The 26,812-nt window shown below is 46.2% G+C and overlaps 1 protein-coding gene and 1 long non-coding RNA gene across 2 annotated transcripts in view; one reads left to right on the top strand and one right to left on the bottom strand.

Annotated features, from left to right (window-relative positions):
* The first annotated feature begins 191 nt into the window (after window positions 1-191).
* LOC116658170 lies at window positions 192-17,063 on the top strand. Its single transcript, XR_004313367.1, has 3 exons — window positions 192-353; window positions 16,277-16,419; window positions 16,919-17,063. It is a non-coding gene; the product is annotated as an uncharacterized LOC116658170 (long non-coding RNA).
* A 51-nt stretch (window positions 17,064-17,114) lies between these two features.
* Window positions 17,115-26,812, bottom strand: part of CDYL (chromodomain Y like) — a 101,056-nt gene continuing 91,358 nt past the window's right edge. Inside the window, 3 exon segments of the mRNA XM_032462432.1 lie at window positions 17,115-18,693; window positions 19,378-19,521; window positions 25,252-25,462. Coding sequence (XP_032318323.1) covers window positions 18,535-18,693; window positions 19,378-19,521; window positions 25,252-25,462 — 514 coding nt within the window. The 3' untranslated portion in view covers window positions 17,115-18,534.

Here is a 26,812-nt window from a genome sequence, read left to right as displayed (position 1 = left end):
GATGGGACCATGACCCTCCAGGTGGGCATGCGCCAGCGTGCGCTCCGTGACTTTCCAGGGTTCAGAGGCCGGTAGCTTAGTTAACGCCTGCGCAGAACGGCGATCACGCACCTTTTCCCCATCACCTCTCCCCATGCGCCTGCGCCTCTGATCGCCCTGCGTCTTAGTCCTCATCCCGTAAATACCCCAGCCCCTTGCTCTCCAGGGGTGGCGTTGAGGTTTGTTCAGCCATCTCCTGGCTGGGCTGCCCGTCTTTGCTGTGGACCCGGCGTCTCAGCTTTCTGGTTTGCTGGGCATCCTGCAAAACGGACCTGGTTCAGTGACAGAAGCAGGCGGAGGAAAGAGCTGAAAGGGTAGTGCTCCAGGGAAGGAGGGAGGCCTGGAGGTTGCTCCACTGAGCAGCTGGGTGGCGTGGGCTGAGGGGCCAGGTGGCAGCGGCTGGCTTCCTGTGTCCTCTTTCTGGGTTTCCTTGTTCGGGTCCAGAACTGGCCAGGAGTCTCATGCCGTCCTGAGCCTGCTGGGAAGGGTGGTGAGGGTTGCCTCCCAGCAGGCAAGGCTGTTGTTCGGGCAGGACTCCCGGGAGGAGGCCCGAGACCAGCCTTTCATCTGTGTCTGTTTCTCTGGCTCTCTGGGAATTGAGACTTTTAAACGCACAACAAAAGGCTCAACCTACAGAAAGAAAGTGCGTGTTTGCCTGCTGGGCCCTGAGCTGGTGTGATAAGTAGTTGCAAATCTGCTTATTTGTGACAAAAAGCAGACCAGTGGCTGCTTGGGGGAGGGCAGGAGGGATCACAAGGAGGCTCAAGGAGGCTGGGGTGATGCAAGTGTTCTCTCTGCTTATGCCAGCGTACACACGTCAACACGAATCAAGTCGCGTCCTTTAAATGTGTGCAGTTACAGCATGTCTGTCACCGGCTGATGAAGCTGTTAGGATGCTTAACACACACACACGTATGGTTGGCAGTGAAGTGGTTCGGGTTACGCTCTGATCACTTGGGTGCACGCGTCTCTCTCCAAACCTGGTCACTGACAGGAGCCACGGTTCTTCTAAGTGTCCTGGTCACAGGAGAGCCCAGCACTGAGAGGCTGGTTCCGGGGGCATCACTGTGGCTGCTGACACGACTCTCCATGTCCCAGGATCCCGTGAAGGGACGTCCAAGCCGAGGAGAGGACCTGCTGGGCGGACGGGGTGGGAAGGGCCCAAGTCCCCAATCTGCTAGTCCCCGTGACTGCTGCACATGCTGCAGCCTGCCGGTGAGCTGAACTTTCACCTCTGCAGGGCACTCGGCAGGCGTCCCTGTCCTCCCACAGGTGACGGGCTGCGGCGGGGAGGTGGGGGGGGTGCTGTGTGTCTCTCCCTCCTCCTTCGTGGGGCAGCTGGAAATTGAGAAGGCAGGTTGGGTGTGAAACGCAGCTGAGGACGAAACGCAGCTGAGGGCTGGTGCTGTCCTGACGACCACACACCAGGCGTGAGCGAGACTCTCAGGTCATTCCTCTCCAAGCACGGGGCTGCTGGGCCATTTCTTCCCCCAGGAGGCTGGTAAAAAGTAATCAGGCAATAACGCTTTCGGATAACAAAGGAAGCGAAAGTGGGAACTGTCACAGCTGGCAGGCTGCTGCTACAAATTTATAGGCAAGGTATAAGTAAGGTGTAAGTCAACCGGTTTTTCATTTTACCCAAGCAGTGCCTTGGGTTCAGGAAGAGGTGCAGGTCTAGGAAGAGGCACTTTGGAGGATTATGGACATGTTGCCCTGCTGCCGGGGGGTGGGGGGAGGGTTCACAGCCTCCCCAGGAGCCCCGAGGTGGCCATGGTCATTTAAGCTGCTCTCTTGGCCTTTTGATTAAGAGTTGCCACCAGGCAGCCAGCCCAGGTCTTGGGAAAAGGATCAGAGGCTGGCAGACAGGTCCCCAGGCCAAGACTCACCCCTTGTTAGCACAGCCCTCAGCCATCTGAGCGGCAGCTCCAGGGCAGAAGGAGAGAGCTTGCTGAGCCCCAAGACGCCAGAAAGGTTTCCCGTCACCCCCGCAGTCCCAGCCATGGGCCCTGGGTGGCAAGGGCTCGAGGGGTGAACTGCTTGCTTTGCAGTATATCTGGGACGCTCACGTGGTACGTGAGTGGCTGCTGCTTCAACACAGGGGCGTCCAGCGTAGCAGCCCGGAGGCCACGCTGCGGAAGGACCCGCTGGGGCCGAGATCCCTGAGCGGGGACGAGGCTGGCCCTCGTATCCCCGAGGGCGTCGGCTTCCAAATATTCGGGTGAGGCCCCCTCTGGGAATCTGGGTGAGGGTTCTCGAGATGGGCAGGGTTCCCCAAAAGGGGCATTCCACCGACAGGTGTATTTTCTTTTTAAAAATTATGTAAATATTCTTGTAAAAATTAAGACCACTTAGCACTGATATACTTGAAAACTAAGTTTCTCATATTGGCACCCACTCAAAATAACCAGTGACTGCCAAGCCAGAAGTTTGTATTTTCTGTGTATTTGTAACTATCCCTCACCTCCCGGATCTGTCTGGTTCCTGGGTTGGGTGATGGAAGTCAGACAGCAAGCTTGAGTCGGGGGGCCGATACAAGTCCCGCGGAGTTCGGTTCCTGAGTTTAAAGTAGTAGCAAGAGTTCCCAGAACAGATCTAAAAACTGACTTCATTTGACTCTTAAGCCCGATAGTAAGAGCTTAGAGAGCAAGGGTACCTGTAGCGACATGCATGTCACAGGTGTACAGAGGCTTAACTGCAAGAGGCGATCGGCGGCGTGTTCGCTCCCGTTTCTACGTGAGTCCAGTCTGGGCTCCGCTGCTCCCTTGCAGAGGCTGTGAACGACCGGGCGCTTGGGCTCCTTCCCTGGGCCCCGGGGGTCTGTGGAGCCCTGGGCACAAGGCGGGACAGAACGCTGTTCCAGGATGTGATTTGATTGCTGTCAAATACTTGTTCCAACCCTTTACCGGGGGTGGCCTTAGGGAAATTATGTAACCTCCCTGAATTTGTCTTCTCACCTGAAAGTTGCAGTAGATTAGCAATTATCTCACTAGAATTACACTCAGGGCAGTAAACATTCATTATATGAACATATTCATTATATGAACATATACATCATTGATAACACATCCTTAAGAGTCGCACAGGAATCCATTGTACAGACATAAACTCATGTATGTGTCCAGTCCCTTATAAAGCAATGCTTAAATGCAAAGAATGAACAGGATGTTTAAAAAGCAAAACGAGATAGGGTCTCAGCCAAAATTATCATCTCCCGCCTTACATGCAGACACCTGTGTATCTGTCAAGTACCAGAGTGCCCTGGGAGACGGGTCATCTTACGACATCAGTTCTCTCCTAGCTGGTGGACCACAACTCCAGCTGTAGCTTCTCTGGGTCCTCTGGTAGGGGGGTTTCCTCCGGGGGTGCCCTGGCAGGACTCAGCTCCTCATGGGTGGTTGGCCTGAGGGCCTCAGTTCCTCTCTGGCTCTGATGGAAACGGCCCCCAGTTCCTTGGCCCCTGGTGCCTCCTTAGGTGCCCACAGGGGGGCAGCTGGCTTCCCCAGAGGGAGCAGGACGAGGCAGAAGGAGCAAGTGTCACAGGCCCACAGCCTGAGCTCAGCAGTGACAGCCCATCACTCTGGCCATTTTCTGTCTGTTTTAAACAAGTCGCTGGGCCCAGGCCCCACGGAGAGGAGGGGATTACACCATGTGCGAATCCCCGGAGGTGGGGTCATTGGGAGGAAATTTAGGAGCCTCTGTACTCACTTGGAAACGTGCAAAAGTAAAACACAAAACCAATTACATGACTCTTGAACATCCCATTGCTGTTGAGGGTGTAAGAGGTCAGATGCTGTCACTTACTGCCTTGGGCCCAAAGCCCCCTTTTAACGGTTTTGCACTTTTCTGTATTTGCTATAGCCGCGACATCAACTTCCGCTTCATGTGTTTTGAGGGTAAGCGATTAGGCACACGTGAGTTTGGAATTGTCTTTATCTTTCAGTAGAACTCTTTCTGCTGTCATGATGAAGTTTTTTCTAACATTCTTTTTGCTTTAATAGATACTTTGATGCTGATATGGCTACGCCAGTTTTTTGTTGTTCGTATTTGTATAACTCATATCTTCTACCTTTCACTTTAAAGTTTTTAGTTTTAGATGTGTTTTTTTTTTTGTAAGCATACATGTATAGCTAGATACTCTCACACAAGCGTGTAGTCAGTTTTCACTTAACGTATTAATACTTTGAGCTAAAATCCGTGTCAGCTATGTGTTTGCCATTTGTCCTTTTTCGTCCCTTGTTCTTTTTTTTTTTTTTTTTAACATTTTTTATTGATTTATAATCACTTTACAATGTTGTGTCAAATTCCAGTGTTCGGCACAATTTTTCAGTCATTCATGGACATATACACACTCATTGTCACATTTTTTTCTCTGTGAGTTATCATAACATTTTGTGTATATTTCCCTGTGCTATACAGTGTAATCTTGTTTATCTATTCTACAATTTTGAAATCCCAGTCTATCCCTTCCCACCCTCCACCCCCCTGGCAACCACAAGTCTGTATTCTCTGTCTATGAGTCTATTTCTGTCCTGTATTTACGCTTTGTTTTTGTTTTTGTTTTTTAGATTCCACATATGAGCGATCTCATATGGTATTTTTCTTTCTCTTTCTGGCTTACTTCACTTAGAATGACATTCTCCAGGAGCATCCATGTTGCTGCAAATGGCATTATGTTGTCGGTTTTTATGGCTGAGTAGTATTCCATTGTATAAATATACCACATCTTCTTTATCCAGTCACCTGTTGATGGACATTTAGGCTGTTTCCATGTTTTGGCTATTGTAAATAGTGCTGCTATGAACATTGGGGCGCAGGTGTCATCCTGAAGTAGAGTTCCTTCTGGATACAAGCCCAGGAGTGGGATTCCTGGGTCATATGGTAAGTCTATTCCTAGTCTTTTGAGGACTCTCCACACTGTTTTCCACAGTGGCTGCACTAAACTGCATTCCCACCAGCAGTGTAGGAGGGTTCCCCTTTCTCCACAGCCTCTCCAGCATTCGTCATTTGTGGATTTTTGAATGACGGCCATTCTGACTGGTGTGAGGTGATACCTCATAGTAGTTTTCATTTGCATTTCTCTGATAATTAGTGATATTGAGCTTTTTTTCATGTGCCTTTTGATCATTTGTGTGTCTTCCTTGGAGAATTGCTTGTTTAGGTCTTCTGCCCATTTTTGGATTGGGTTGTTTATTTTTTTCTTATTGAGTTGTATGAGCTGCTTATATATTCTGGAGATCAAGCCTTTGTCGGTTTCACTTGCAAAAATTTTCTCCCATTCCGTAGGTTTTCTTCTTGTTTTGCTTCTGGTTTCCTTTGCTGTGCAGACGCTTATAAGTTTCATTAGGTCCCATTTGTTTATTCTTGCTTTTATTTCTTCTAGGAGAAAATTTTTGAAATGTATGTCAGATAATGTTTTGCCTATGTTTTCCTCTAGGAGGTTTATTGTATCTTGTCTTATGTTTAAGTCTTCGATCCATTTTGAGTTGATTTTTGTATATGGTGTAAGGGAGTGTTCTAGCTTCATTGTTTTACATGCTGCTGTCCAGTTTTCCCAACACCATTTGCTGAAGAGACTGTCTTTATTCCATGTGTATTCTTGCCTCCTTTGTCGAAGATTAGTTGACCAAAAGCTTATGGGTTCATTTCTGGGCTCTCTATTCTGTTCCATTGGTCTATATGTCTGTTTTGGTACCAATACCATGCTGTCTTGATGACTGTAGCTCTATAGTATTGTCTGAAGTCTGGGAGAGTTATTCCTCCAGCCTCTTTCTTTCTCTTCAGTAATGCTTTGGCAATTCTAAGTCTTTGATGGTTCCATATAAATTTTGTTATGATTTGTTCTAGTTCTGTGAAATATGTCCTGGGTAATTTGATAGGGATTGCATTAAATCTGTAGATTGCCTTGGGCAGTGTGACCATTTTAACAATATTAATTCTTCCAATCCAAGAGCATGGAATATCTTTCCATGTTTTAAAGTCTTCTTTAATTTCCTTCATCAATGCTTTATAGTTTTCTGTGTATAATTCTTTCACCTCCTTGGTTAGATTTATTCCCAGATATTTTATTACTTTGGGTGCTATTTTAGAGGGGATTGTTTCTTTACTTTCTTTTTCTGTTGATTCATCGTTAGTGTAAAGAAATGCAACTGATTTTTGAACGTTAATTTTGTAACCTGCTACCTTGCTGAATTCTTCAATCAGCTCTAGTAGCTTTTGTGTGGACCTTTTAGGGTTTTCTATATATAGTAACATGTCGTCAGCATATAGTGACACTTTTACCTCTTCTTTTCCAATTTGGATCCCTTTTATTTCTTTCTCTTGCCTGATTGCTGTGGCTAGGACTTCCAGGACTATGTTGAATAGGAGTGGTGATAGTGGGCAGCCTTGTCTTGTCCCAGATTTTAGTGGGAAGCTTTTGAGTTTTTCACCGTTGAGTGCTATGCTGGCTGTAGGTTTGTCATATATAGCTTTTATTATGTTGAGATATGTTCCCTCTATACCCACTTTGGCGAGAGTTTTTATCATAAATGAGTGTTGAATTTTATCAAATGCTTTTTCTGCATCTATTGAGATGATCATGTGGTTTTTGTCCTTTCTCTTGTTGATGTGATGTATTACATCGATTGACTTGTGTATGTTGAACCAGCCTTGTGTCCCTGGGATGAACCCCACTTGGTCATGATGTATAATCTTTTTTATGTGTTGTTGGATTCTATTTGCTAAAATTTTTCATCCCTTGTTCTGAATCAATTACGTATTTTTCCCACTTCTTCCCTGTGTTAGTTGAGAGCATATATACATGCTTAAAAATTAAGAGCTAGTCCAAATACTGTAAAATTAACCTTTAAAGTGTAATATTCAGTGGGTTTTAGTATATTTCCAAAGCTGTGCAAAATCACCACTCATTCCAGAACACTTTAAAAAGTTAAAAAAATTTTATTGAAGTGTAGTCAATTTACAATGTTAGTTCCAGGTGCAATTCAGTTATATACATATATATTTTTTTCAGTTTCTTTCCCATTATGGCTCATTACAAGAAATTGAATATAGTTCCCTGTGCTGTACAGCAGATCCTTGTTGTTTATATATTTTATATATAGTAGTGTGTGTCTGTTAATCCCAAACTCCTCATCTATCCACCCCCTTTCCCCCTGGGTAACCACAGTTTGTTTTCTATGTGAGTCTATTTCTTGTTTGTAAATAAAATTTGTAGCTTTTTTTTTAATAGTCCACATATAAGAACAAATGATATTTGTCATCCATTGATGGACATCAGGGCTATTTATCCTCTGTGGTGAGCAATGACGCTGTGAACATTTGTGTACAAGCATTTGAGTACTTGTTTTCAGTTCTCTTAGGAATGGAAATGCAGAATCATGTAGTAACTCTGTGTTTAACATTTTGTGGACGTGCCAAGCTGTTTTCCACTATGGTTGTACCAATTTATATTCCTACTGACAGTGTAGAAGACTTCCAGTTTTTTCACATTTTCATCAACATGTGTTATTTTCCACTTTTTTCATTATAGCCATCCTAGTGTTGTCAAGTGATCTGTCATTATGGCTGTGATGTGCATTTCCCTAATGATTAATGATATATTGAACATCTTTTCATGTGTTTATTGGCCGTTTGTGTATCTTTGGAGAAATGTCTACTCAGATCCTTTGCCTGTTTTTAAATTGGGTCGCCTCTTGTTGAATTAAGAGTTCTTTATATATTCTGGACAGTAGACCCTTATCACATACATAATTTGAAGATACCTTCTCCATTCGGTGAGTTGGCTTTTAACTTTCTTGGGTGTTCTTTGAAGTACAAGTTTAAAAAATGTTACTTGATGAAGTTCAGTTTATTTTTTCCTTTGGTTGTGCTTTTAGTGTTATATCTAAAAAGAAAATCATTGCCTAATCCAAGATCACAAAGAGTTACACCTGTGATTTCTTCTGAAAGTGTTATGTTTTTAGTTCTTCGATTTAGGTTTTGATCCGTTTTGAGTTTGGTTTTTGGTGAGTCCAACTTGGTGCTTTCACAGGTGGATGTCCAGCTGTCCAGGAACCATTTGTTAAAAAGACTGTTCTTTCATCATTGAATGGTTTTGGCGTCCTTGTTCAAACTCAGTTGCTTATAGAAGAAAGGGTTTATTTCTGGACTCTCAGTTCTAGTCCATCAATCTGTATGTCTCTCCTCGCCAGCACACACTGCCTTGCTTGCTATGGCTCTGTAGTAAGTTTTGAAATTGGGACGTGTGAGACCTCCAACTTTGTCTTCCCTTTCTCAGAATTGAACTGGCTATTCTGGACCTCTTGCGTTTTCAGATGAATTTTAGGACTCATTTGTCCATTTCTGCAAGAAAGACAGTTGGAATTTTAATAGCGACCTCGTTGAATCTGTAGGCAAATTTTGCCAGTTTCATGATGTTAAGTCCTCCAATCCATGTGAGTATCTTTCCATTTATTTAGGTCGTCTTTAATTTCTTTCAGCAATGTTTTGTAGTTTCCAGTACACAAGTCTTGCACTTCTTTGGTTAATTTATTCCCAAGAATTTTATTCTTTTTGATTCTACTATCAATGAAACTGCTTACTTGATTTCATTTTCAGATTGTTTATTGCTAGTGTTTAGAAATACAATTGGTTTTTGTGTATTGTACAAACTTATTGAACTTACTAGTTCTAACAGGTTGGGTTTGGGGGGTTTTCTTGTTTTTGATGTGTGGATTCTTTAGCATTCTCTCTGTATAAGATCGTGTCTATAGATAGATATTTTTACCTTTACAGTCTGGAAGCCTTCTATTTCTTTTTTTAAATTGAAGTATAATTGACATAATGGTATATTAGTTTCAGGTGTACAACATAGTGATTCAGTATTTGTGTGTATTGCAAAATCATCACTACAGTAAGTCTAGTAAATATCTGTCAGCACACAGTTACAATTTTTTTTCCTTGTAATGGGAACTTTTAATACCTACTCTCTGAGCAGTTTTCACATACACAGTATTAACTATAGTTGCTGTGCTGTACATCACAGCCTCATGACTGACTCATTTTATAACCGCAAGTTTATGCATCTTGGCCCCCGTCATCCATTTCACCCACCCGTCCCACCCCTACCTCTGACAGCCACCAGTCTGTCTTCTGTGTCTGTGAGCTTGGTGTTCTTGTTTTGAATTCCACATATAATGAGATCATATGGTGTTTGTCTCTTTCTGACTTACCTCACTTAGCATAACGCTCCCAAGGTCTCTCCGTGTTGTCACAAACGGCAAGATTTCATTATTTTTCACGGCTAGGTAGTAGTCCGTTGTATATGGACACCACGTCGTCTTTATCCAGTCATCTGCCAACGGACACCTAGGTTGATTCCGTAGCTTGGCTATTGTAAATAGTGCTGCTGTGAACATTGGGGTGCATTATCTTTTCAAATTAGTGGTTTTTAATATTTGATTATTTATTTCTTTTCCTTGTGTAATTGTCACACCCTTCAACACAATGCTGAATAGAAGTGCCAAGAGCAAACATCTTTCTCTTGTTTCTGATTTTAAAGTGAAAGTTTTCACACTATTAAGTATCATGTTAGTTGTGGGTTTTTCATAGACGCCCTTTAGCAAGTTGAGGAAGTCCTTTCTGTTCCTAGACTGGTGGAGTGTGTCTATTATGATGGCTCAGATTTTTCAGGTGCTTTTCCTGCATTTATTGAGATCATATGGTCCTATCCTTTATTTTAACAATATTGTTATTACATTGATTTCTTTTGTGTGCTGAATCAACCTTGCATTCTTGCCATAAATCCCACTTGGTCATGGTGTATAATTTTTATATGGTGCCAGATTATTTTGTTAAGAATTTTTGCATTTCTGAGGAATATTGATCTACAATATTCTTGTGACATCTTTGTGTGGTTTTGATATTAGGGCAATACTGGCCTCATAGAAGAAGTTAGAAAGCGTTCTGTCTATCTTTTGGAAACATTTATGAAGGATTGGTACTGATTCCTTCGTAAACATTTGATAGGATTGATGAGTGAAACCATTTGGTCCTGGGCTTTTCTTTGTGGGAAGATTTTTGGTTACTGATTCAGTCTCCTGTTACAGGTGTATTCACAGTTGTCTGTTTCTTTCTAGGAATTAGCCCATCTCGTGTTGCTTACCTAATTTGTCAGCATACAGGTGCTTATAGCGTTCCCTTAATTCTTTTTATTTCTATAGGGTTGGTGGTACGTCTCCTCTCTCACTCCTGAGATTAGTACTTTGAATATGCTTTTTTCCTAAATCAGTCTAATTTTTTTCACAGAACTAACTTTGGGTTTCCTTGATTTTTCTCTCCCATTTCTATATTCGTCGTTTTACTTACTTTTGCTCTAATCTTATTTCCTTCGTTCTGCTTGCTGTGTGTTAAGTTTGCTCTTTTTTCTAGTTACTTAAGGTGGAATGTTATTGACTTAATATCTGTTTTCTTTTCTACTTTTTAATATAGGTGTTTTGTTATTGTATAATTTATTCAAATACTCATGTTTTCGTTTTCATTTTCACTTATCTCCAGATATCTTCTAATCTCTCTTATAGGAGTTTTGTCTCTGTTTAGGAATGTGATCTTTACTTTCCACGCATTTTTAATGTCTTAAATTTGTTAATACCTAATTTTACTCCATTGTGGTTGAAGGACATAGATTGTATGATTTTAGTCTTTTTAAATTCAGTTTTAGAATACCACATAAAATTTAGGAAAATATAAATTAATGTTAAAAATCATTAGACCTTAGCCTTTATGTTTACAAAATGCCTGTGCTAACCAATCTATTAGTCACCTAAGGACATAGTATGGCTCTAAGATCATAAATTCAACTTTTACCTTTGAAATACCAAAGTTTTCTCTCCCACCAAAAAAGTAACTTTTAAACCAGTGTTAAAATTGTGCAGTGCTATTGTCACCAAGCAGGTATTTGTCAGCATCTTCAGAGACACCATTGTAATGTTCCTCAGGGACAGGGAGGAGTTTCCTGGAATATTGTCAGCCTTTCCCCTGTTGCCAAGCAGTGAGGCTGTTTATTTTTATTTATTATTATTTTTTTTTTTACAGAAGGGTACTATTTTTACTCATTTTTATTTTTTGTTTGAAGTATAGTAAATTCACAGTATTATATAAGTTTTAGGTGTACAACATAGTGATTCACAAATTTTAAAGGTTATACTCCATTTATAGTTATTATAAAATATGACTGTATTCCCTGTGCTGTGCAGTATATCCTTGTGATACTTATTTTATACATAGTAGTTTGTACCTCTTAATCCTCTACCCATATCTTGCCCCTCTCGACTTCCCTCTCCCCAGTGGTAACTACTAGTTTGTTCTCTGTATCTCTAAATCTGTTTTTGTTTTTTTTTTTTGCTATATTCACTAGTTTGTTTTATTTTTTAGATTCCACATATAAGTAATATCCTACAGTATCCGTCTTTCTTGTCTGACTCGTTTCACCAAGCTTAATAGCCTTCAAGTCCATCCATGTTGTTGTAAATGGCAATGTTTCCTTTTTTATGGCTGAGTAGTATTCCACGGTATATAGATACCACAACTTCTTTGTCCAGTCATCTGCTGAAGGACACTCAGGTTGCTTCCATATCTAGGCTATTGTAAACAATGCTGCTATGAACGTTGGGGGTGCAGGTATCTTTTCAAATTAGCGTTTTCGTTTTCTTTGGCTATATACCCAGGAGTGGAATTACTGGATCATATGGCGGTTCTATTTTTAGTTTTTTGAGGAACCTCCATAATTTTTTCCCACAGTGGCTGCACCAATTTACGGTCCTGCCAGCAGTGTACAAGGGTTCCCTTTTCTCCACGTCCTCACCAACATTTGTTATTTGTGGTCTTTTTGATGATGGCTATTCTGACAGGCGTGAGGTGATATCTCACTGGGGTTTCGATTTGCATTTTTCTGATTAGCAATGTTGAGCATTGTTTCAATGTGCCTATTGGCCAGCTGTATATCTTCTTTGGAAAAATGTCTATTCAGTTCTTCTGCCCATTATTTACTCAGTTTTTTGGTTTTGTTTTTTTTGATGCTGAGTTGTGGGAACTGTTTATTCTGGCTGTAATCCCCTTATTGGTTGTATCGCTTGCAAATGTTTCTCCCATTCTTTCATCTTTTTAGGTTGCCTGCCTTTTCATCTCGACTGTGGTTTCCTTTGCTGTGCAAAAGCTTTTAAGTTTACGTAGGTCCCATCTGTTTATTTTTGCTTTTGTTTCTTTTGCCTTAGGAGACAGATCCCCAAAAAAGTACTGAGAAGATTTCTGTCTGAATGTTCTGCCTATATTTTCTTTTAAGAGTTTTATGGTCTCTAGTCTTACATTTAGGTCTTTACTCCATTTTGAGTTTGTTTATGGTGTTAGGAAATTTTCTGATTTCTGCCTTTTACAGGTAGCTGTCCAGTTTCCCAGTACCACTTATTGAAGAGACTGTCTCTTCTCCATTGTCTGTTCTTGCCTCCTGTGTCACAGATGAATTGGCCATAAATGTGTAGGTGTATTTCTGGGCTTTCTATCCTGTTCCATTGAGCTATGTGCCTTTTTTGGTGCCAGTACCATATTGTTTTGATTTCTGTAGCTTTGCAGTATAGTCTGAAATCAAGGCGTGTGATTCCTCCAGCTCTGTTCTTTCTCAAGTTTGTTTTGGCTATTGAGGGTCCTTTGTGCTTCCATACAGATTTTAAAATTATTTGTTCTAGTTCTGTGAAAAATGCCATTTGTATTTTAATAGGGATTGCATTTAATCTGTAGTTTGCCTTGGGTAACATGGTAATTTAAAACCCTATCTTCGAATCTATGAACACAGAATGTATTTCCATCTGTGTTGTCTTCAGATTCTTTATCAGTGTTTTTTTAGTTTTCTGCTTTATAGTTTTCTGAGTGCAAGTCTTTAACTTCCTCAGGTAGGTTTACTCCTAAGTATTATGTTTTTTGGATGTAAATGGGATTGTTTTCTTAATTTCTCCTTCTGATAGTTTGTTGTTAGTGCATAGAAATGCAGCAGATTTCTGTATATTTTATATCTTGCAACTTTACCAAGTTCATTGAGCTTTAGCAGTTCTCTGGTGGCATCTTTAGGATATTCTGTGTCTAGTATCATGTCATCTGCAAACAGTGATGGTTTTACTTCTTTTCCAGTTTGGATTCCTTTGATTTTTTTCCCTGATTGCTGTGGCTGGGACTTCCAAAACTATAGTGAATAACAATGGCAAGAGTGGGCATCCTTGTCTTGATCCTGACCTTAGAGGAAGTGCTCTCAGCTTTCCACTACTGAGTGTGGTGTGAGCTGTGGGTTTGTCATGTATGGCCTTTACTTTGTTGAGGTGTGTTCCCTCTGTGCCCACTTTCTGGAGTTTTTTTTTTTTTTTTTTTTTAAATCATAAATGGATGTTGAATTTTGTCAAAAGCTTTTTCTGCATCTACTGAGATGTTCATATGGTTTTTATTCTTTAATTTGTGAATGTGGTGCATCACACGGATTTACAGATACTGAAAAGTGCTTGCATCCCCAGGATGAATCCCACTTGATCGTGGTGTGTGATCCTTCTAATGTATTGTTGAATTCGGTTTGCTAGGTTTTTGCATCTGCGTTCATCAGTGATACTGGTCTGTAATATCTCTGTCTGGTTTCGGTAACAGGGTGATGCTGGACTCATAGAGTGAGTTTGGCAGTGTTCCTTCCTCTGAGTTTTGTTTTTTTGGAATAATTTCAGAAGGATAGGTGTTAACTCTTCCCTAAATGTTTGGTAGAATTCATCTGTGAAACCATCTGGTTCTGGACTTTTGTTTGTTAGGACTTTTAAAATTACTGATTCAATTACATTCCTGGCAGTTGGTCTGCTCATATTTTCCTTCTCTTCCTTCAGTCGTGGGAGCTTGCATCTTCCTAAGAAACTGTCCACTTCTAGGTTGTCCATTTTATTGGCATTAGTTGTTCACAGTAGCCTCCTAGGTTCCTTTATATTTCTATGGTGTCAGTTGTAACTTCTCCTTTTTCATTTCTGATTTTATTGGTTTTTGAGGCCTTGTCACTTTTTTCTTGGTGAGTCTGGTTAAAGGTTCATCAACTTTGTTTCTTTTCAAGGAGCCGGTTCTCCGAGTTACTCTGACCCTGTCGGGTAGGTTGCCTGTCTCCACTCCACTTAGTTGTTCGGGAGTTTTGTCTTGTTCCTTTGTTTGGAACGTGCTCCTCTGTCTCCTCATTTTGCCTAGTTTGCTGTGTTTATTTCTATATGTCTGGTAGGTTGATTACATTTCCTGACCTTGGAGAAGTGGCTTTTTTAAAATTATTGAAGTATAGCCAGTTTACAACGTTGTGTTAATTTCTGGTGCACAGCATCATGTTCTGAGAAGTGGCTTTCTGTAGGGGACGTTCTCTGCGCCCCAGCAGTGCTCTCCCCTCTCATCACCAGAGCTGTATGCTCCAGGGGTGCCCCCAGCGTGGGCTGTGCGGGTCCTTCCGCTGTGGTGGGCTCACTGTGTGGGCGGCCTGATAGGCTTTGCCGGCCCTGGTCTTGGTGGTGGTCAGGCCCGGCCTTGGGTGGAGGCTGCTGGCCACCAGTAGTTGGGGCTGGGTCATGAGGTGGCTGGTTGCAGAGTCCCCAGGGGGCCCTGGAGCTACAGCTGGCTTGCTGGTGGGTGAAGTTGGGGTCCAGGAGACCCTGGAGCTTGGTGCCTGCCCACTGGTGGGTGAAGCCAAGTCCTGGGGTCTGGGTCTGGCTGCAGGGCTCGTGGCAGACTGCTGGAGGGGAGGCTGGCTCCTGATCCAGCTGGCGGTGGAGTCTGTGTTGGCCTGCTCATGCGTGGCACCAGGGCCTAGCTGGTTCCCAGGAGAGGTACTGGCCTGTTGGTGAGCGGGCTGGGCCCACAGGCTGCGGAGCTGCGGATGCCCTGTGGCTGCTCTCTGCCCGCTGGTGGGTGGAGATGGGTCTTGGGGTCTCTGGCTGCAGGGCCCTGGGGGTCCTGGGTCTCCGGTCTGGGCACGGGTGTGTGGGCTCTAGTGGGCAGGGCTGTGTCCAGGGGTGGCTGTGCGCTCAGGGGGTCTTAAGGCACATGTGTGCTGGTGGGTGGGGCTGCCCCCTCACCAGTTAGTTGTGTGGCCTGAGGAGCCCCAGTACTGGGGACTAGAGGTTGGTGGGCAGGAGAGGGGCTGGGTCCTGATGCCGATGGGCCGGAGGGAATATGTCAGAATGGCATTTGTCGGCCACCAGTGTCCACGTGGTACAATGAGCTCCCCAAACGGCTGCAGCCAGTGTCTGTGTCCCCAGGGTGAGCCCCAGTTGCCTCCTGCCTCTCCCAGAGGCTCTCCAGGGCCAGAACGTAGGTCCGATCCAGATTCTTTTCAAATGACCGCTTCTGACCAGGGTCCCGGAGTGTGTGAGATTTTGTGTACGTCCTTTACTACTGGAGTTGCCATCTCCCCCAGCCCTCTGGGACTCTGAAAGATAAGCCCTTCAAGTGTTCTGGGGCTCGTCTTCCTGGCATAGGACACCTGGACTGGGGAGCCTGACGTGGGGCCGACCCCTCGCTCCTGTGGGAGAACTCTGCCAGTTGTCACCATCCTCCTGTCTGTGGGCTGCGGTGTGGGACTTGACTGTGTGTTGACTCTGCCCCTCTCACTGGGGCCGTTTCCTTTTTGTATCCTTGGTTGTAGATGTTATCGGTAAGTTCCAGTCTCTTTCACTGATGGTGTTCCTGCAGACGGTTGTGGTTGCGGCGCCCCCAAGAGGCGGCGAGCTTGGGGTCTTCCTACTCTGCCGTCCTGGGTGAGCTCCATGAGGCTGCTCATTTCTAAGTTAGTACTGGTAGACTGGTCCAGCTCCTCCAGAGGTAGGATAGTTTGCAGACCGTCAAATTTCTGGGGCAAGTCCAGCCTCCATGTGAGAAAGCCCTAAATCCTGAGCCACCAAGCATCTTCATAAAACCCTCGCCGTCCACCACTTCCTCTCCCAGACTGCAGGATGCCAGAGTGGGTTGGATTCCCCAGCCCCCTCTCCTGCCCCTCCCCACTCCAGACACAGACAAGCCACGCTACTTGCCCTGGGCCAGGTACCCCAGATGCTTGGCTCTCAGCCTAGAGGTGGTGGTTTAATTGGTTTCGTGGGCGGCCAGGGCATCGTGAGTTGTCAAAGCTCTCCAGGTGCTCCAAAGAGGCACTGAAGTTGGGCAACCTCTGCTCCACACTAGCCATCGCGTTTTCATCTCCATTTGATTGTGGCAGGTAAAGGTGTTGAGGAAGGCAGGCCCGCGGAGGAGTGGGGAGCACTGGCTACTCCTGGACGCCAGGCCACGTACAGGCTGAGGGTGATAAGCGGATCCCCTGATCCTCTGGACCTCAGCTTCCTCGTGTGTAAAGCTAAACAGGTGTGTGGAAGGTCAGATTCACCATGTCACTCATGTTCTGGGCTCTACTCTAGGGCCTACTCGGAGGACTGTTTCAGCTGCCCGGGGTCTCTCCCTGCCTGTGGAGGGGCAGGGCTGCCCTGGCATGTTCTGGAGGCCCCCAGAACACTCGGGGACAGGAAGGGTGTGGCTGGGAAAGCTGCCCATTGGAGGGATGGAAAGGTCAGTGATCAGAGGCCACCAGAGGGGCTGACTGGATGAGACTGAGCTTCCCTGAGGGCAGCGACAGACCCAGCAGACAGAGCCCTGTGCCCTGGCTGTCCCTCTTGTGACGCATGTCACTATCTGGTAGATGCCAGTTCTCCTGTAACACAGAGCTTCCTTCCTTTGCACTGGTTGTACATGTTATGTAGATGTAGATGTTTGTTTGCACTGGTGTAAGGGAAGTCATGAACGAGCGGGCTGGAGTGTCTGTGATGCAGTCAGAGGAGGCAGCCCCTGGCCCCTGGTCCGCCCACAGGCTTCACCCTCGTCACCCTGTGACCAAGACGAACAGTGCGGAGGCCTAGCCAGCTACTCTCCCCGCCCTTCTGTCTACATCGTGGGCGTGGATTTCCCGTAAAGCGCACAATCGTGGACGCCCGTGTGTATGTTTCCCAGAAAGAGTGAGTATCCCATGAGAAACTGCAGAAGAATGATCAGAGGAACGTTTCAAATGTGTTAAGAAATATTAGTTTTATTTAACCAGTTTTCACAGCTGAATATTTATTCTATAAAAACTTTACAGATTGTACAGTTTATATATAGTTCAAACTACTGAACGAAAAAGTAGGTCCCACAGATGCAAAAATACTGCACCAACCAATCCAAGGTAAAGGCCAATTTACACGCTGTACAGCTCTCCCCAAGGCCGGGAGGCGGTCGGTTCTAAGTATAAACTTCAAAACTGTACAAAAATAAGGTTTTGATTTTATTTCATTCTTCATACATTCAATATGATTGCAAGCTCAGAAGCCTACCTAATGACAGGCGTCTGGAATCAGGAGTCGGTCCCCCCTCCCGGCGGGCGGGGGGCGGCTATTTACACAGGGCACTCTCGGACCGCATCCTGCACTTGGTGTATTGTGTAGCCACGAGAGCAGAGGCCAAGAACATTAAACGTCGAATAGAAGGCAGTTCTTTCTCTTAAAAAGGAGTTTTTCTGCATTTAATAGTGTGCCAAAAGAATTTTAACTTATTAAATAAAATATATTCTAAGTGAACCTAAAAATTACACTTTATAAACATAAAAATACTTTTATTTTTGGTGTAATACATCAATCATACCTGCAAATAGAAACCCAAAACTGTATATAAAGTAGTATTTCTCACCCAGCAACAAGAAGCACGTATGTAGTTATTTTTTCAAAAGGGTCTGAAAAACTAATTATAAACCCACTAAGATTAACTTAGAACTTAGATATCATACTTAAGCTAGTCAGTGATTCACTAATACTGCAAAACAAGCTTTTCCCCCAGAGAGAGAGTGGTTTCTTCATGTTAACTGGGTAAGAATTGGACACATTTAAGAAAGAAGAATCAACTGATTTCTCAGCATGAATCCTAAGCGTGTTTTAGCTTAGAGGTTACGGTCATCAGAAATACTTATCCTAAAAGATAAGTAACGATTTAGAATTTTCCAGCTCTGAGGGTTTGTACCTTCTTGGAGTCAAGGCCACGCCTCAGATCTTTCCATGTTTCTATTTGGGGCAGGGGAGGTGAGGCTGGCTAACACCTCTTTAGATTCTGTTTTCTAGAAGGAAGAGATAAGGAAAACATTATTCCGGACTTGTTCTGCCACCCAAACCAGGGAAGCACATGTTGTATACGGCACTAGCCAAAGGTCATGAACGTCGGAGCTCACCGTTATATGTTTACACTTGAGTGTATATTCAGCATAAAATAATGACGTTGGGACAAAGGAGCTTTGTAGTTATTTATTTTAAAGTTACAGTACTTAAAAACTCCTTGGTAATAAATAGCTTGGATGTTTCCAGTCCCAAGCGTGAGCTCCGGTGACCGTGTGTCGGCCGGGAGGGCACCCAGCCCCGCCGTCCGCGCCGCGCTCCGGGGTCCGGGGTCGGGGGGCGCCCGGCGTCAGAACTCGTCGATCTTTCTCTGCAGGTACTTGAGCATGGAGTCCATGCCCTGGGCTGAGCCCCAGATGCGCTTCAGCACCTCGCACTCCCTCTCGTTGGCCTGCTCCAGCTCCGCCTTCATGTTGCAGCGCACCAGGGCCTTGGACTCCTCGAGCACCTGGCCAGGCCACAGGCAGCAGGTTAGTGATGGGGGCACCATCGACCCGAGGCCCACCTGGCCCTCCTCCCCAGGCCCGGCAGGCGGAGGTCGGACACACGCTCCATTTCACTCGGCTGCTAAGCTGTTCCCAAGAGCAGTGCCCTCCCCGCCCTGGTCCTGCCCCGCATCCAGGCCCCCCACCCCCACCCGCACGCTGGTGACGCTCACCAGGGACTGGGAGTGCCTGCCGAGGGGTTTTCTAGCCTCAATTTAATTTCGGTACTGAGCAGTTCAGACGCCTAGGAGAGCTTAGATAGGCGTTGGGTCCATTAATATTAAACAACATTTCATCCTGTCATTGGCCACCTGCAGTTCTGTCAGAGGACTAATTACCCTGTATGTTCATGAAACAAAAAACTGTGTCCACTGAGGGGTGAAAAAAAAGTCTGGTTACCCATGAAAGGGCTTTGGAAACCCTCAAGAGCTTTAGAAATGTTGCTTTTTTGTATACTTTCACAGAGCATTTTTAGGTTACTAATCTCAGCTTCAAATGCATTCTCTTGGCTCTGGGGTGTTTGCAAGGGGAGGGCCGGGTGAGCAGAGGCTCGTGCAGGATGCAGGAGATGCCTTCACTGCTGTGAGCTCCCTGCAGGGAGATGTCATGGTTGGAAAAAAAAAAAAGGAAGAAGGAACTGGACGTACAACCGGGTTACAGGAGGCGAGCTCCTTAATGCGAACCATGACCTCCTGGGTGAAGGTCCCGGGCCAGAACACCTGGGAGACCAGGCCTTTGCCGCACGCCTCCTGCGCCGTCAGCTTCCGCCCGCTCAGCAGCATCTCGTTGGCCTGGAGGGAAGAAGAGGGGACGGCGGCATGAGAGGTGGGGGAGACCCGCCCGAAAACTCACCCCGCCAAGGGCCAGCCCGGGAGGCACATCGACGAGGCAGAGGGGGTGACAAACCGGCCGGCGATGTTTCAAGGAGACTATAGAGGGCGATGTAACCAAGAACTCAGTCAGGAAAGGTCTGTTTGCTGTAGACCTGAAGTCGCTGGTGTGTCCCGCCCTGCCTGCCTCCCCACCAGTGTCAGCTTCCACATGTGGACTCAGGACACAAGCCAGTTTCCTGGGCAGCTGAGCCGTCAGGAAGGCTCACAGCAATTTCTGATTTCGGGGATGTGCACGGGGCACAGAGCTGCTACACGATGTTCTGTCAGAGAGGCCGACGCGACGCTCTCTGGGCAGTGATGTGTCTGCCGCAGGGTCACCGGAAGCCACGCTTCACTGCTGGGATGTGAAAATAAAACTAGCCAGGCCCTGGGTGACCACTGTTCGTCTGCACAGTTACTTCGGTGACTCGATGGAAGCTCACGTTTGTATATGTTAAAACAAACAAACTGCTGTGCTGTGACCATTTCCTCCCTGTACTCTGTCCTGCAGGTTAACCCACCTGAAGACTGATGGTCGTGAAGAAGACCTGCATGAGCTTCTGGGGTTCAGGTAAGACACACTTTTTTCCAAGAGGTAAAGTCCTTGTCATGAAAGGCCCCGCGGTCGCTGAGCCGTCTCTCAGCCGCCACACCTGTGCACTTCGGGGAGCCACAGGGAACGGGAGAGCAGGTGCCGGCCGGGCACTGGTCCCCGGTCCCCGCGAGGAGGACTCGCCAGCGTCTCAATTCCCACCCCAGGTGGAGCCTGCCGTCTGAGCTCAGGCTTGGGCAGAGGTGTGAGCGTTGAGTCTAGAGGCGTTCTACGAAGTGCTGCTCAGCAAAGGGAGGTCTAAAACCAACGATGGACTTAGAGTCAAACGTGGCGAGAAAGGGGGACAGAATGACCGGGGGAGGGGGAAGTGCCCCGGGGGACCAGAGCTCTCCTCTCCTAGCTTGTGTTCCTCTCACTCCCAACATGCAGTGAGACAAGACCGTTACCCCATCGCTAAGGGCTGAAGTGTGTTCTCAAGACCAACTTGGAACAAGTATATGGAAACAAAGTGGACAACCTAGAAGAAATGGACACGCTTCTAGAAACATACAGCCCACCAAGACTGAGTCAAGAAGAAACTGACCACTTGAGCACATCAATCACTAGAAATGAAATTGAATTAGCAATAAAAAAAAAAAAAACTTCCTTACAAACCAAAGTCCAGGACCCGATGGCTGGGGAATTCTACCAAAGGTACAGAGAACTCATAACGGTCCTTCTCAAACTCTTCCAGAAGATTGAAAAGGAGGGAGTACCCCCAAACTCATTCCATGAAGCCACCATCACTGACACCAAAGCCAGACAAAGACACCACCAAAAAAGAAAATGACAGACCAGTATCACTGATGAACATAGATGCAAAATCCTCAACAAAATATTAGCAAACAAACAGACTCCAACAGCACATAAAGATTATACACCATCATCAAGTTGGGTTCATCCCAGGGACACAAGGCTGGTTCAACATACGCAAATCAATGTAATACATCACATCAACGAGAGAAAGGACAAAAACCACATGATCATCTCAATAGATGCAGAAAAAGCGTCTGATAAAATTCAACACCCATTACGATAAAAACTCTCGCCAAAGTGGGTATAGAGGGAACATATCTCAACATAATAAAAGCTATATATGACAGACCTACAGCCAGCATAGGACTCAATGGTGGAAAACTGAAAAGCTTCCCACTAAGATCTGGGACAAGACGAGGCTGCCCACTATCACCACTCCTATTCAACATGGTCTTGGAAGTCCTGGCCACAGCAATCAGGCAAGAGGGAGAAATAAAAGGGATCCAAATTGGAAAAGGAGATAAAACTGTCATTATATGCTGATGACGTGATACTATATATAGAAAACCCTAAAAGCTCCACACAGAAACTACTAGAACTAATCAAAGAATTCAGCAAGGTAGCAGGATACAAGATTAATGTACAAAAATCAGTTGCATTTTTTTTATACTAACAATGAATCAACAGGAAAAGAAAGGAAAGAAACAATCCCTTTTAAAATAGCATCTAAAGTAATAAAATACCTGGGAATAAATCTAACCAAGGAGGTGAAAGACTTATACACTGGAAACTATAAAACACTGATGAAGGAAATTAAAGAAGACTTAAAAAAAATGGATATCCCACGCTCCTGGATTGGCAATCTACAGACTTAATGCAAACCCTATCAAATTACCCAGGACATATTTCACAGAACTAGAACAAATCATAATAAAATTTATATGGAACCATCAAAGACCTAGAATTGCCAAAGCATTACTGAAGAAAAAGAAAGAGGCTGGAGGAATAACTCTCCCAGAATTCAGACAATACTACAGAGCTACAGTCATCAAGACAGCATGGTATTGGTACAAAAACAGACATATGGATCAATGCAACAGAATAGAGAGCCCAGAAATGAACCCACAAACTTTTGGTGAACTCATCTTCAACAAAGGAGGCAAGAATATACAATGGAATAAAGACAGTCTCCTCAGCAAATTGTGCTGGGAAAACTGGACAGCAGCATGTAAAACAATGAAGCTGGAACACTCCCTTACACCATACACAAAAATAAACTCAAAATGGATCAAAGACTTAAACATAAGACACAATAAATCTCCTAGAAGAAAACAGGCAAAACATTATCTCACATACATTTGGCAACATTCTCCTAGGGCAGTCTACCCAAGCAATAGAAATAAAGCAAAAATAAACAAATGGGACCTAATTAAACTTACAAGCTTTTGCACAGCAAAGGAAACCATAAGCAAAACAAAATGACAACCTATAGAATGGGAGAAAATAGTTGCAAAAGCTGAGACAAGGGCTTGATTTCCAGAATATATAAATAGCTCATATGACTTAAAGAAAAAAACAACCCAATCCAAAAATGGGCAGAAGTCCTAAACAAGCAATTCTCCAATGAAGACATTTGAATGGCCAATAGGCACATGAAAAAATGCTCAATATCACTAATTATCAGAGAAATGCAAATCAAAACTACAATGAAGTATCACCTCACACCAGTCAGAATGGCCATCATTCAAAGGTCCACAAAGAGAAACGCTGGAGAGGTTGTGGAGAAAAGGGAACCCTCCTACACTGCCGGTGGGAATGCAGTTTGGTGCAGCCACTGTGGAAAACACTATGGAGATTCCTCAAAAGACTAAACAAGCTTACCATATGACCCACTAATCCTGCTCCTGGGCATATATCCAGAGGGAACCTTAATTCAAAAAGACACCTGCACCCTAATATTCATAGCAGCACTATTTACAACAGCCAAGACATGGAAACAACTTAACTGTCCATCAACAGATGACTGGATAAAGAAGCTGTGGTATATTTATACAATGGAAAACTACTTAGCCATAAAAAATGATAAAATAATGCTATTTGCAGCAACATGGATGGACCTGGAGAATGTCATTCTAAGTGAAGTAAGCCAGAAAGAGAAAGAAAAATACCATATGATATCACTCATATGTGGAATCTTAAAAAAAATATATAAAACAGAAACAGACTCAGACAATACAGACTGGTGGTTGCCAGGGGGGAAGAGATAAACTGGGAGTTCGAGATTTGCAGATACTGACTGGTATATATAAAATAGATAAGTTTATACTGTATAGCACAGAAATAAATTCAGTATCTTATAAGCTTATGGTGAAAAAGAGTATGAAAATGAATATATGCATATTCATGTATGACTGAAGCATTGTGCTGTACACCAGAAACTGACACATCATAAACTGACTATAACTCAAAAAAAAAAAAAAAAAAAAAAAAAGACCAACTTGAACCACAGGGTTGTGGCTCAAGTGATGGACGCAGATGTGGCCGGGCCCTGTGCTGTCTAGGGGGTGGTGGATGAGGGGCACGCATCCTTTGGCCCCTCCCTCAGGCCATCTCTGTCCTTCCTGGTCACTTCCCTGAATGTCATTTTTTGCCACGTGGAGGTCAGTTACAGCCTGACCACCGCTCACCTCTATCCTGTCTCCTTCCCTCTTCTGGACTCTCAGGCCTTGGGGTGGCAGGCGGGCTGAGAGCCAGGCAGGACTCCCCTCCCCTCCAGTCTCAAGCTGTTCTGGCCGCTGGCCTTTCTCCCTCGGAGCTGGGCCAACCCCACACCTGCTGTCACAGCAGAGTCTCTCCCACTCCAGATGGCTGGATGTGCAGAGCAACTATGGGCATTTCCAAATTTACCCTAAAATGCAACACAGGACACCAGAGGGCACAGGCCGCCTGCTCCCCCCGCCCCAGCACCTGGCCTCTGCTGCCAACCACAGCTGAATGGGGCTCCCCTGAGTCAGCGACATGCGGACAGCAGCCCCTGGAGCTGCTCCCAGCAGGGGCTCAAAAAGACAGTGGTGAGGGGGATACTCTGGGTCACCCGCCTGTGTGAAGTGGATGGAGGTGGGAAGGCAGTGACCCAGGGCAAGGGTGATGGCCAGGCTGGCCGGTCAGGGCCTGGAGGGTTGGGGACCAGGAAGTCGGGGGAGAGGCGGGTGGACATGTGACGTCCACCATGCTCAGCCACTGTGATGCTGAGCGGCCGGCTTCCAGATCCTGCCTGGCGCGAGGCCTGAGGAGACTAGCCGGTTGCCACACGGTGGGGCCTGGGACGGCTTCCTGCCTGCAGGTCTGCAGGTGGCACCAGAACAGGTCCCTGCCCAGCTCGGGCCACAGGGTTCCGTGGCCAAGTCCCACCCAACACGTGAGGGGCTGCCAGCTGGGCCCAGCACCGGAGGAGCCCCGCATGCAGCGAGCCCTGTGAGGGTGTGGTACCGAGGCCTGGGAAGGAGGGGTGGAGGCAGGCAGGGCCGCAGCCATCCGCCCGGAGGACCCACGGGGGCACCGTGCTCCCTCCCTCCCTGGACTCTGTGACAGGCCACACATGCCCCTCAGCTCCTCATGCCCCAAGAGCTGGGGAGGCTTTGGGGGGCCCGCCTCACAGCACCACCTCTCTGGGTCCAGCCGGGCCCGCCCTGTCCCTTCCGTACGGGCCAAGATTTCTCCCACCTGTCACTCTCCTGAGCATCTGCTCCTGCACTCCAACCTGTGACACCGCCTCTGCCCTCGCAGGAAACACGGATGCGACACATGTAACCTGAATAAATCTCAAGCTACAGCACAAACTCCTGTTATGGGTGGATGAAATGGCTAGACGAGCAAAACCCCACAATTCTGTGGGGAAACCCCCCTGATCCCAAGCAACTCTGTTCCTCACGCTTTTCCTTAAAAGCGCAGCTTTAGGTTATTAGGTCAAGAACCTTCCGACTGCAAGCTCTGGTGTCTGGTTACAGAGCGGGTGTGTACCACTCTGTCGTGAGAGCAGCGTTCATCACCCAGGGGCTCCTCGGGGGTGAGGGCCTTCCCTGGCGAAACTTCAACAGCATCAGTCAACATTCCATGAACCCAAACAGGAAAACCTCCCCGGATTTCATGAATTAAGTAGTTCACTTTATGAACTAGGGCTGAATTACAAGTGCATTTGACGGAACGTCCTCAAAGAATGACACCTTGTATACACTGAGAAAACCAGTAACCAAACTAGACTTCAGGAAGTTTTCCAGAATTATTTAAAAAGAGGTACTCACAGATGCTCCTCCCATGATCTTGGGGAACATGACGGTGGAGCAGCCATCGGGGCTCTGTCCGAAGGTGGTGTAGGGCGTCTGAAACCAGGCCTTCTCGTTGGCCCAGACCACGTCACAGAGCGGCAGAATGGACGCGCCCAGGCCGATGGCTGGGCCGTTCACAGCTACAATGATCGGCTTCTTAAACTGAATGAAAGTATTCACAAAGTTTCTAAAATGAAAAATAAATGGGACAGATTACTCAAGACAGTGCAGGCTGGAGACAGTGCAAGACAGAATCGACTACTCCTGAGGAATTCAAGTAGCAGTTACACCAGCAGGTGAGCTCTGTGCACCTCCCCACGGGCTGAGGTACGCTGAAGGCGTCCTCCCAGGGCCTTGGGTCCACCCACCGTGTGCTGCTGAGGCCCCCCGGCGCCCTGGGGGCTGGGCCGGGGCGGCTGCTGCCACAGGACCCGTGCGAAGACGGGGGCACGGCACCGCCGAGGGCCGCGCTGGGCTCGGGCTGCAGGACCAGCACACACTTCTCCCCAGCGCACCTTCCCCTGAAGACATGAGGAGCCCAGTAAACGCTCTGGGCTTCAGAGGACCAGTGTAGCAGGTGTCCCGGAGGGACGTGTCACGGGGCGACTGGGGCCCCCTGCTGTTCAGCAGAGACAAGTGCACTGGGGTTGGACTTGGCTGTGTGAGTTCAGCAGACAGCTCACTGGTTATTTGGAAAACTGGTATTTTCTGAGTTTATACAGAACCAGACGGAACGATTTGGGGGACGTAGAGACAAGAGGCTCACGGGCTGGTTTCAGATGCAAGGCCCACCAAGACCATCATCACCCTGGGACGCTCGCCCGCACAGAGTCTCCCCCCGAGCGCTGGGCAAGAGCCGAGCAGCCCTCAGGACAGCGAGGCCAGGCCAGGGCTGCCTCCACGGAGGCCGTGGGTTCGCTCACGGCCCGTCCAACGCCATCTTGGGAGCTGTTTTAGGAACAGGCGGAAAGGTGGGCACTTCCTAGTTAGGGCCAGCAGGTGCCGCACCACACTGGGGCTGTGCCCTCCTTCTCGCCACTGGAAGCTCATTCTGTGTTCAGAGGTTGCTTCTTGTGAAGACTTAACACGGGGAAGAAAAGGAAAAACACACCCAGAATGAATACAGGACAAGTCCTTTAAGCTAGTCCAAGTTCTAGATCTAAGCACAGAATTCCAATTCTAAACCCCACCCCCATCTTCAGTACCCAAAACAACAGTCTGGAAGTGCCCTACAATTCCGCAGTTTAACAGTCGAGCAAATCTGTTCAAATCGTCTCTGAAAATCAGGACTTAGCATCTCAGATAATCTCTCCTTCTCCCCAGATGCCACCACGAGGGGTCATATATTTTTTGGATGGCAGGATTGGGGGGGCGTGGAGGGCAGTGTGTGTGAACAGAGAGGGGGGAACCCCTGAGTCTGGCAGCCTGCAAGCCTTTGGGGACTGTTCTCGAAGGCCCCTGCAGGCAGTGCAGACCTCAGCCCACCCAGGGTCCCCGAAGGCTTGGGGGCACTTATGAGAAGAATTAACTCTCTGAA

The sequence above is a fragment of the Camelus ferus genome, chromosome 20, assembly GCF_009834535.1.
Source record: "Camelus ferus isolate YT-003-E chromosome 20, BCGSAC_Cfer_1.0, whole genome shotgun sequence".
NCBI classification, from domain to species: domain Eukaryota; kingdom Metazoa; phylum Chordata; class Mammalia; order Artiodactyla; family Camelidae; genus Camelus; species Camelus ferus.
Note: the sequence above shows the minus strand (reverse complement) of the source record. Positions and strands in the feature narration are given on the sequence as shown.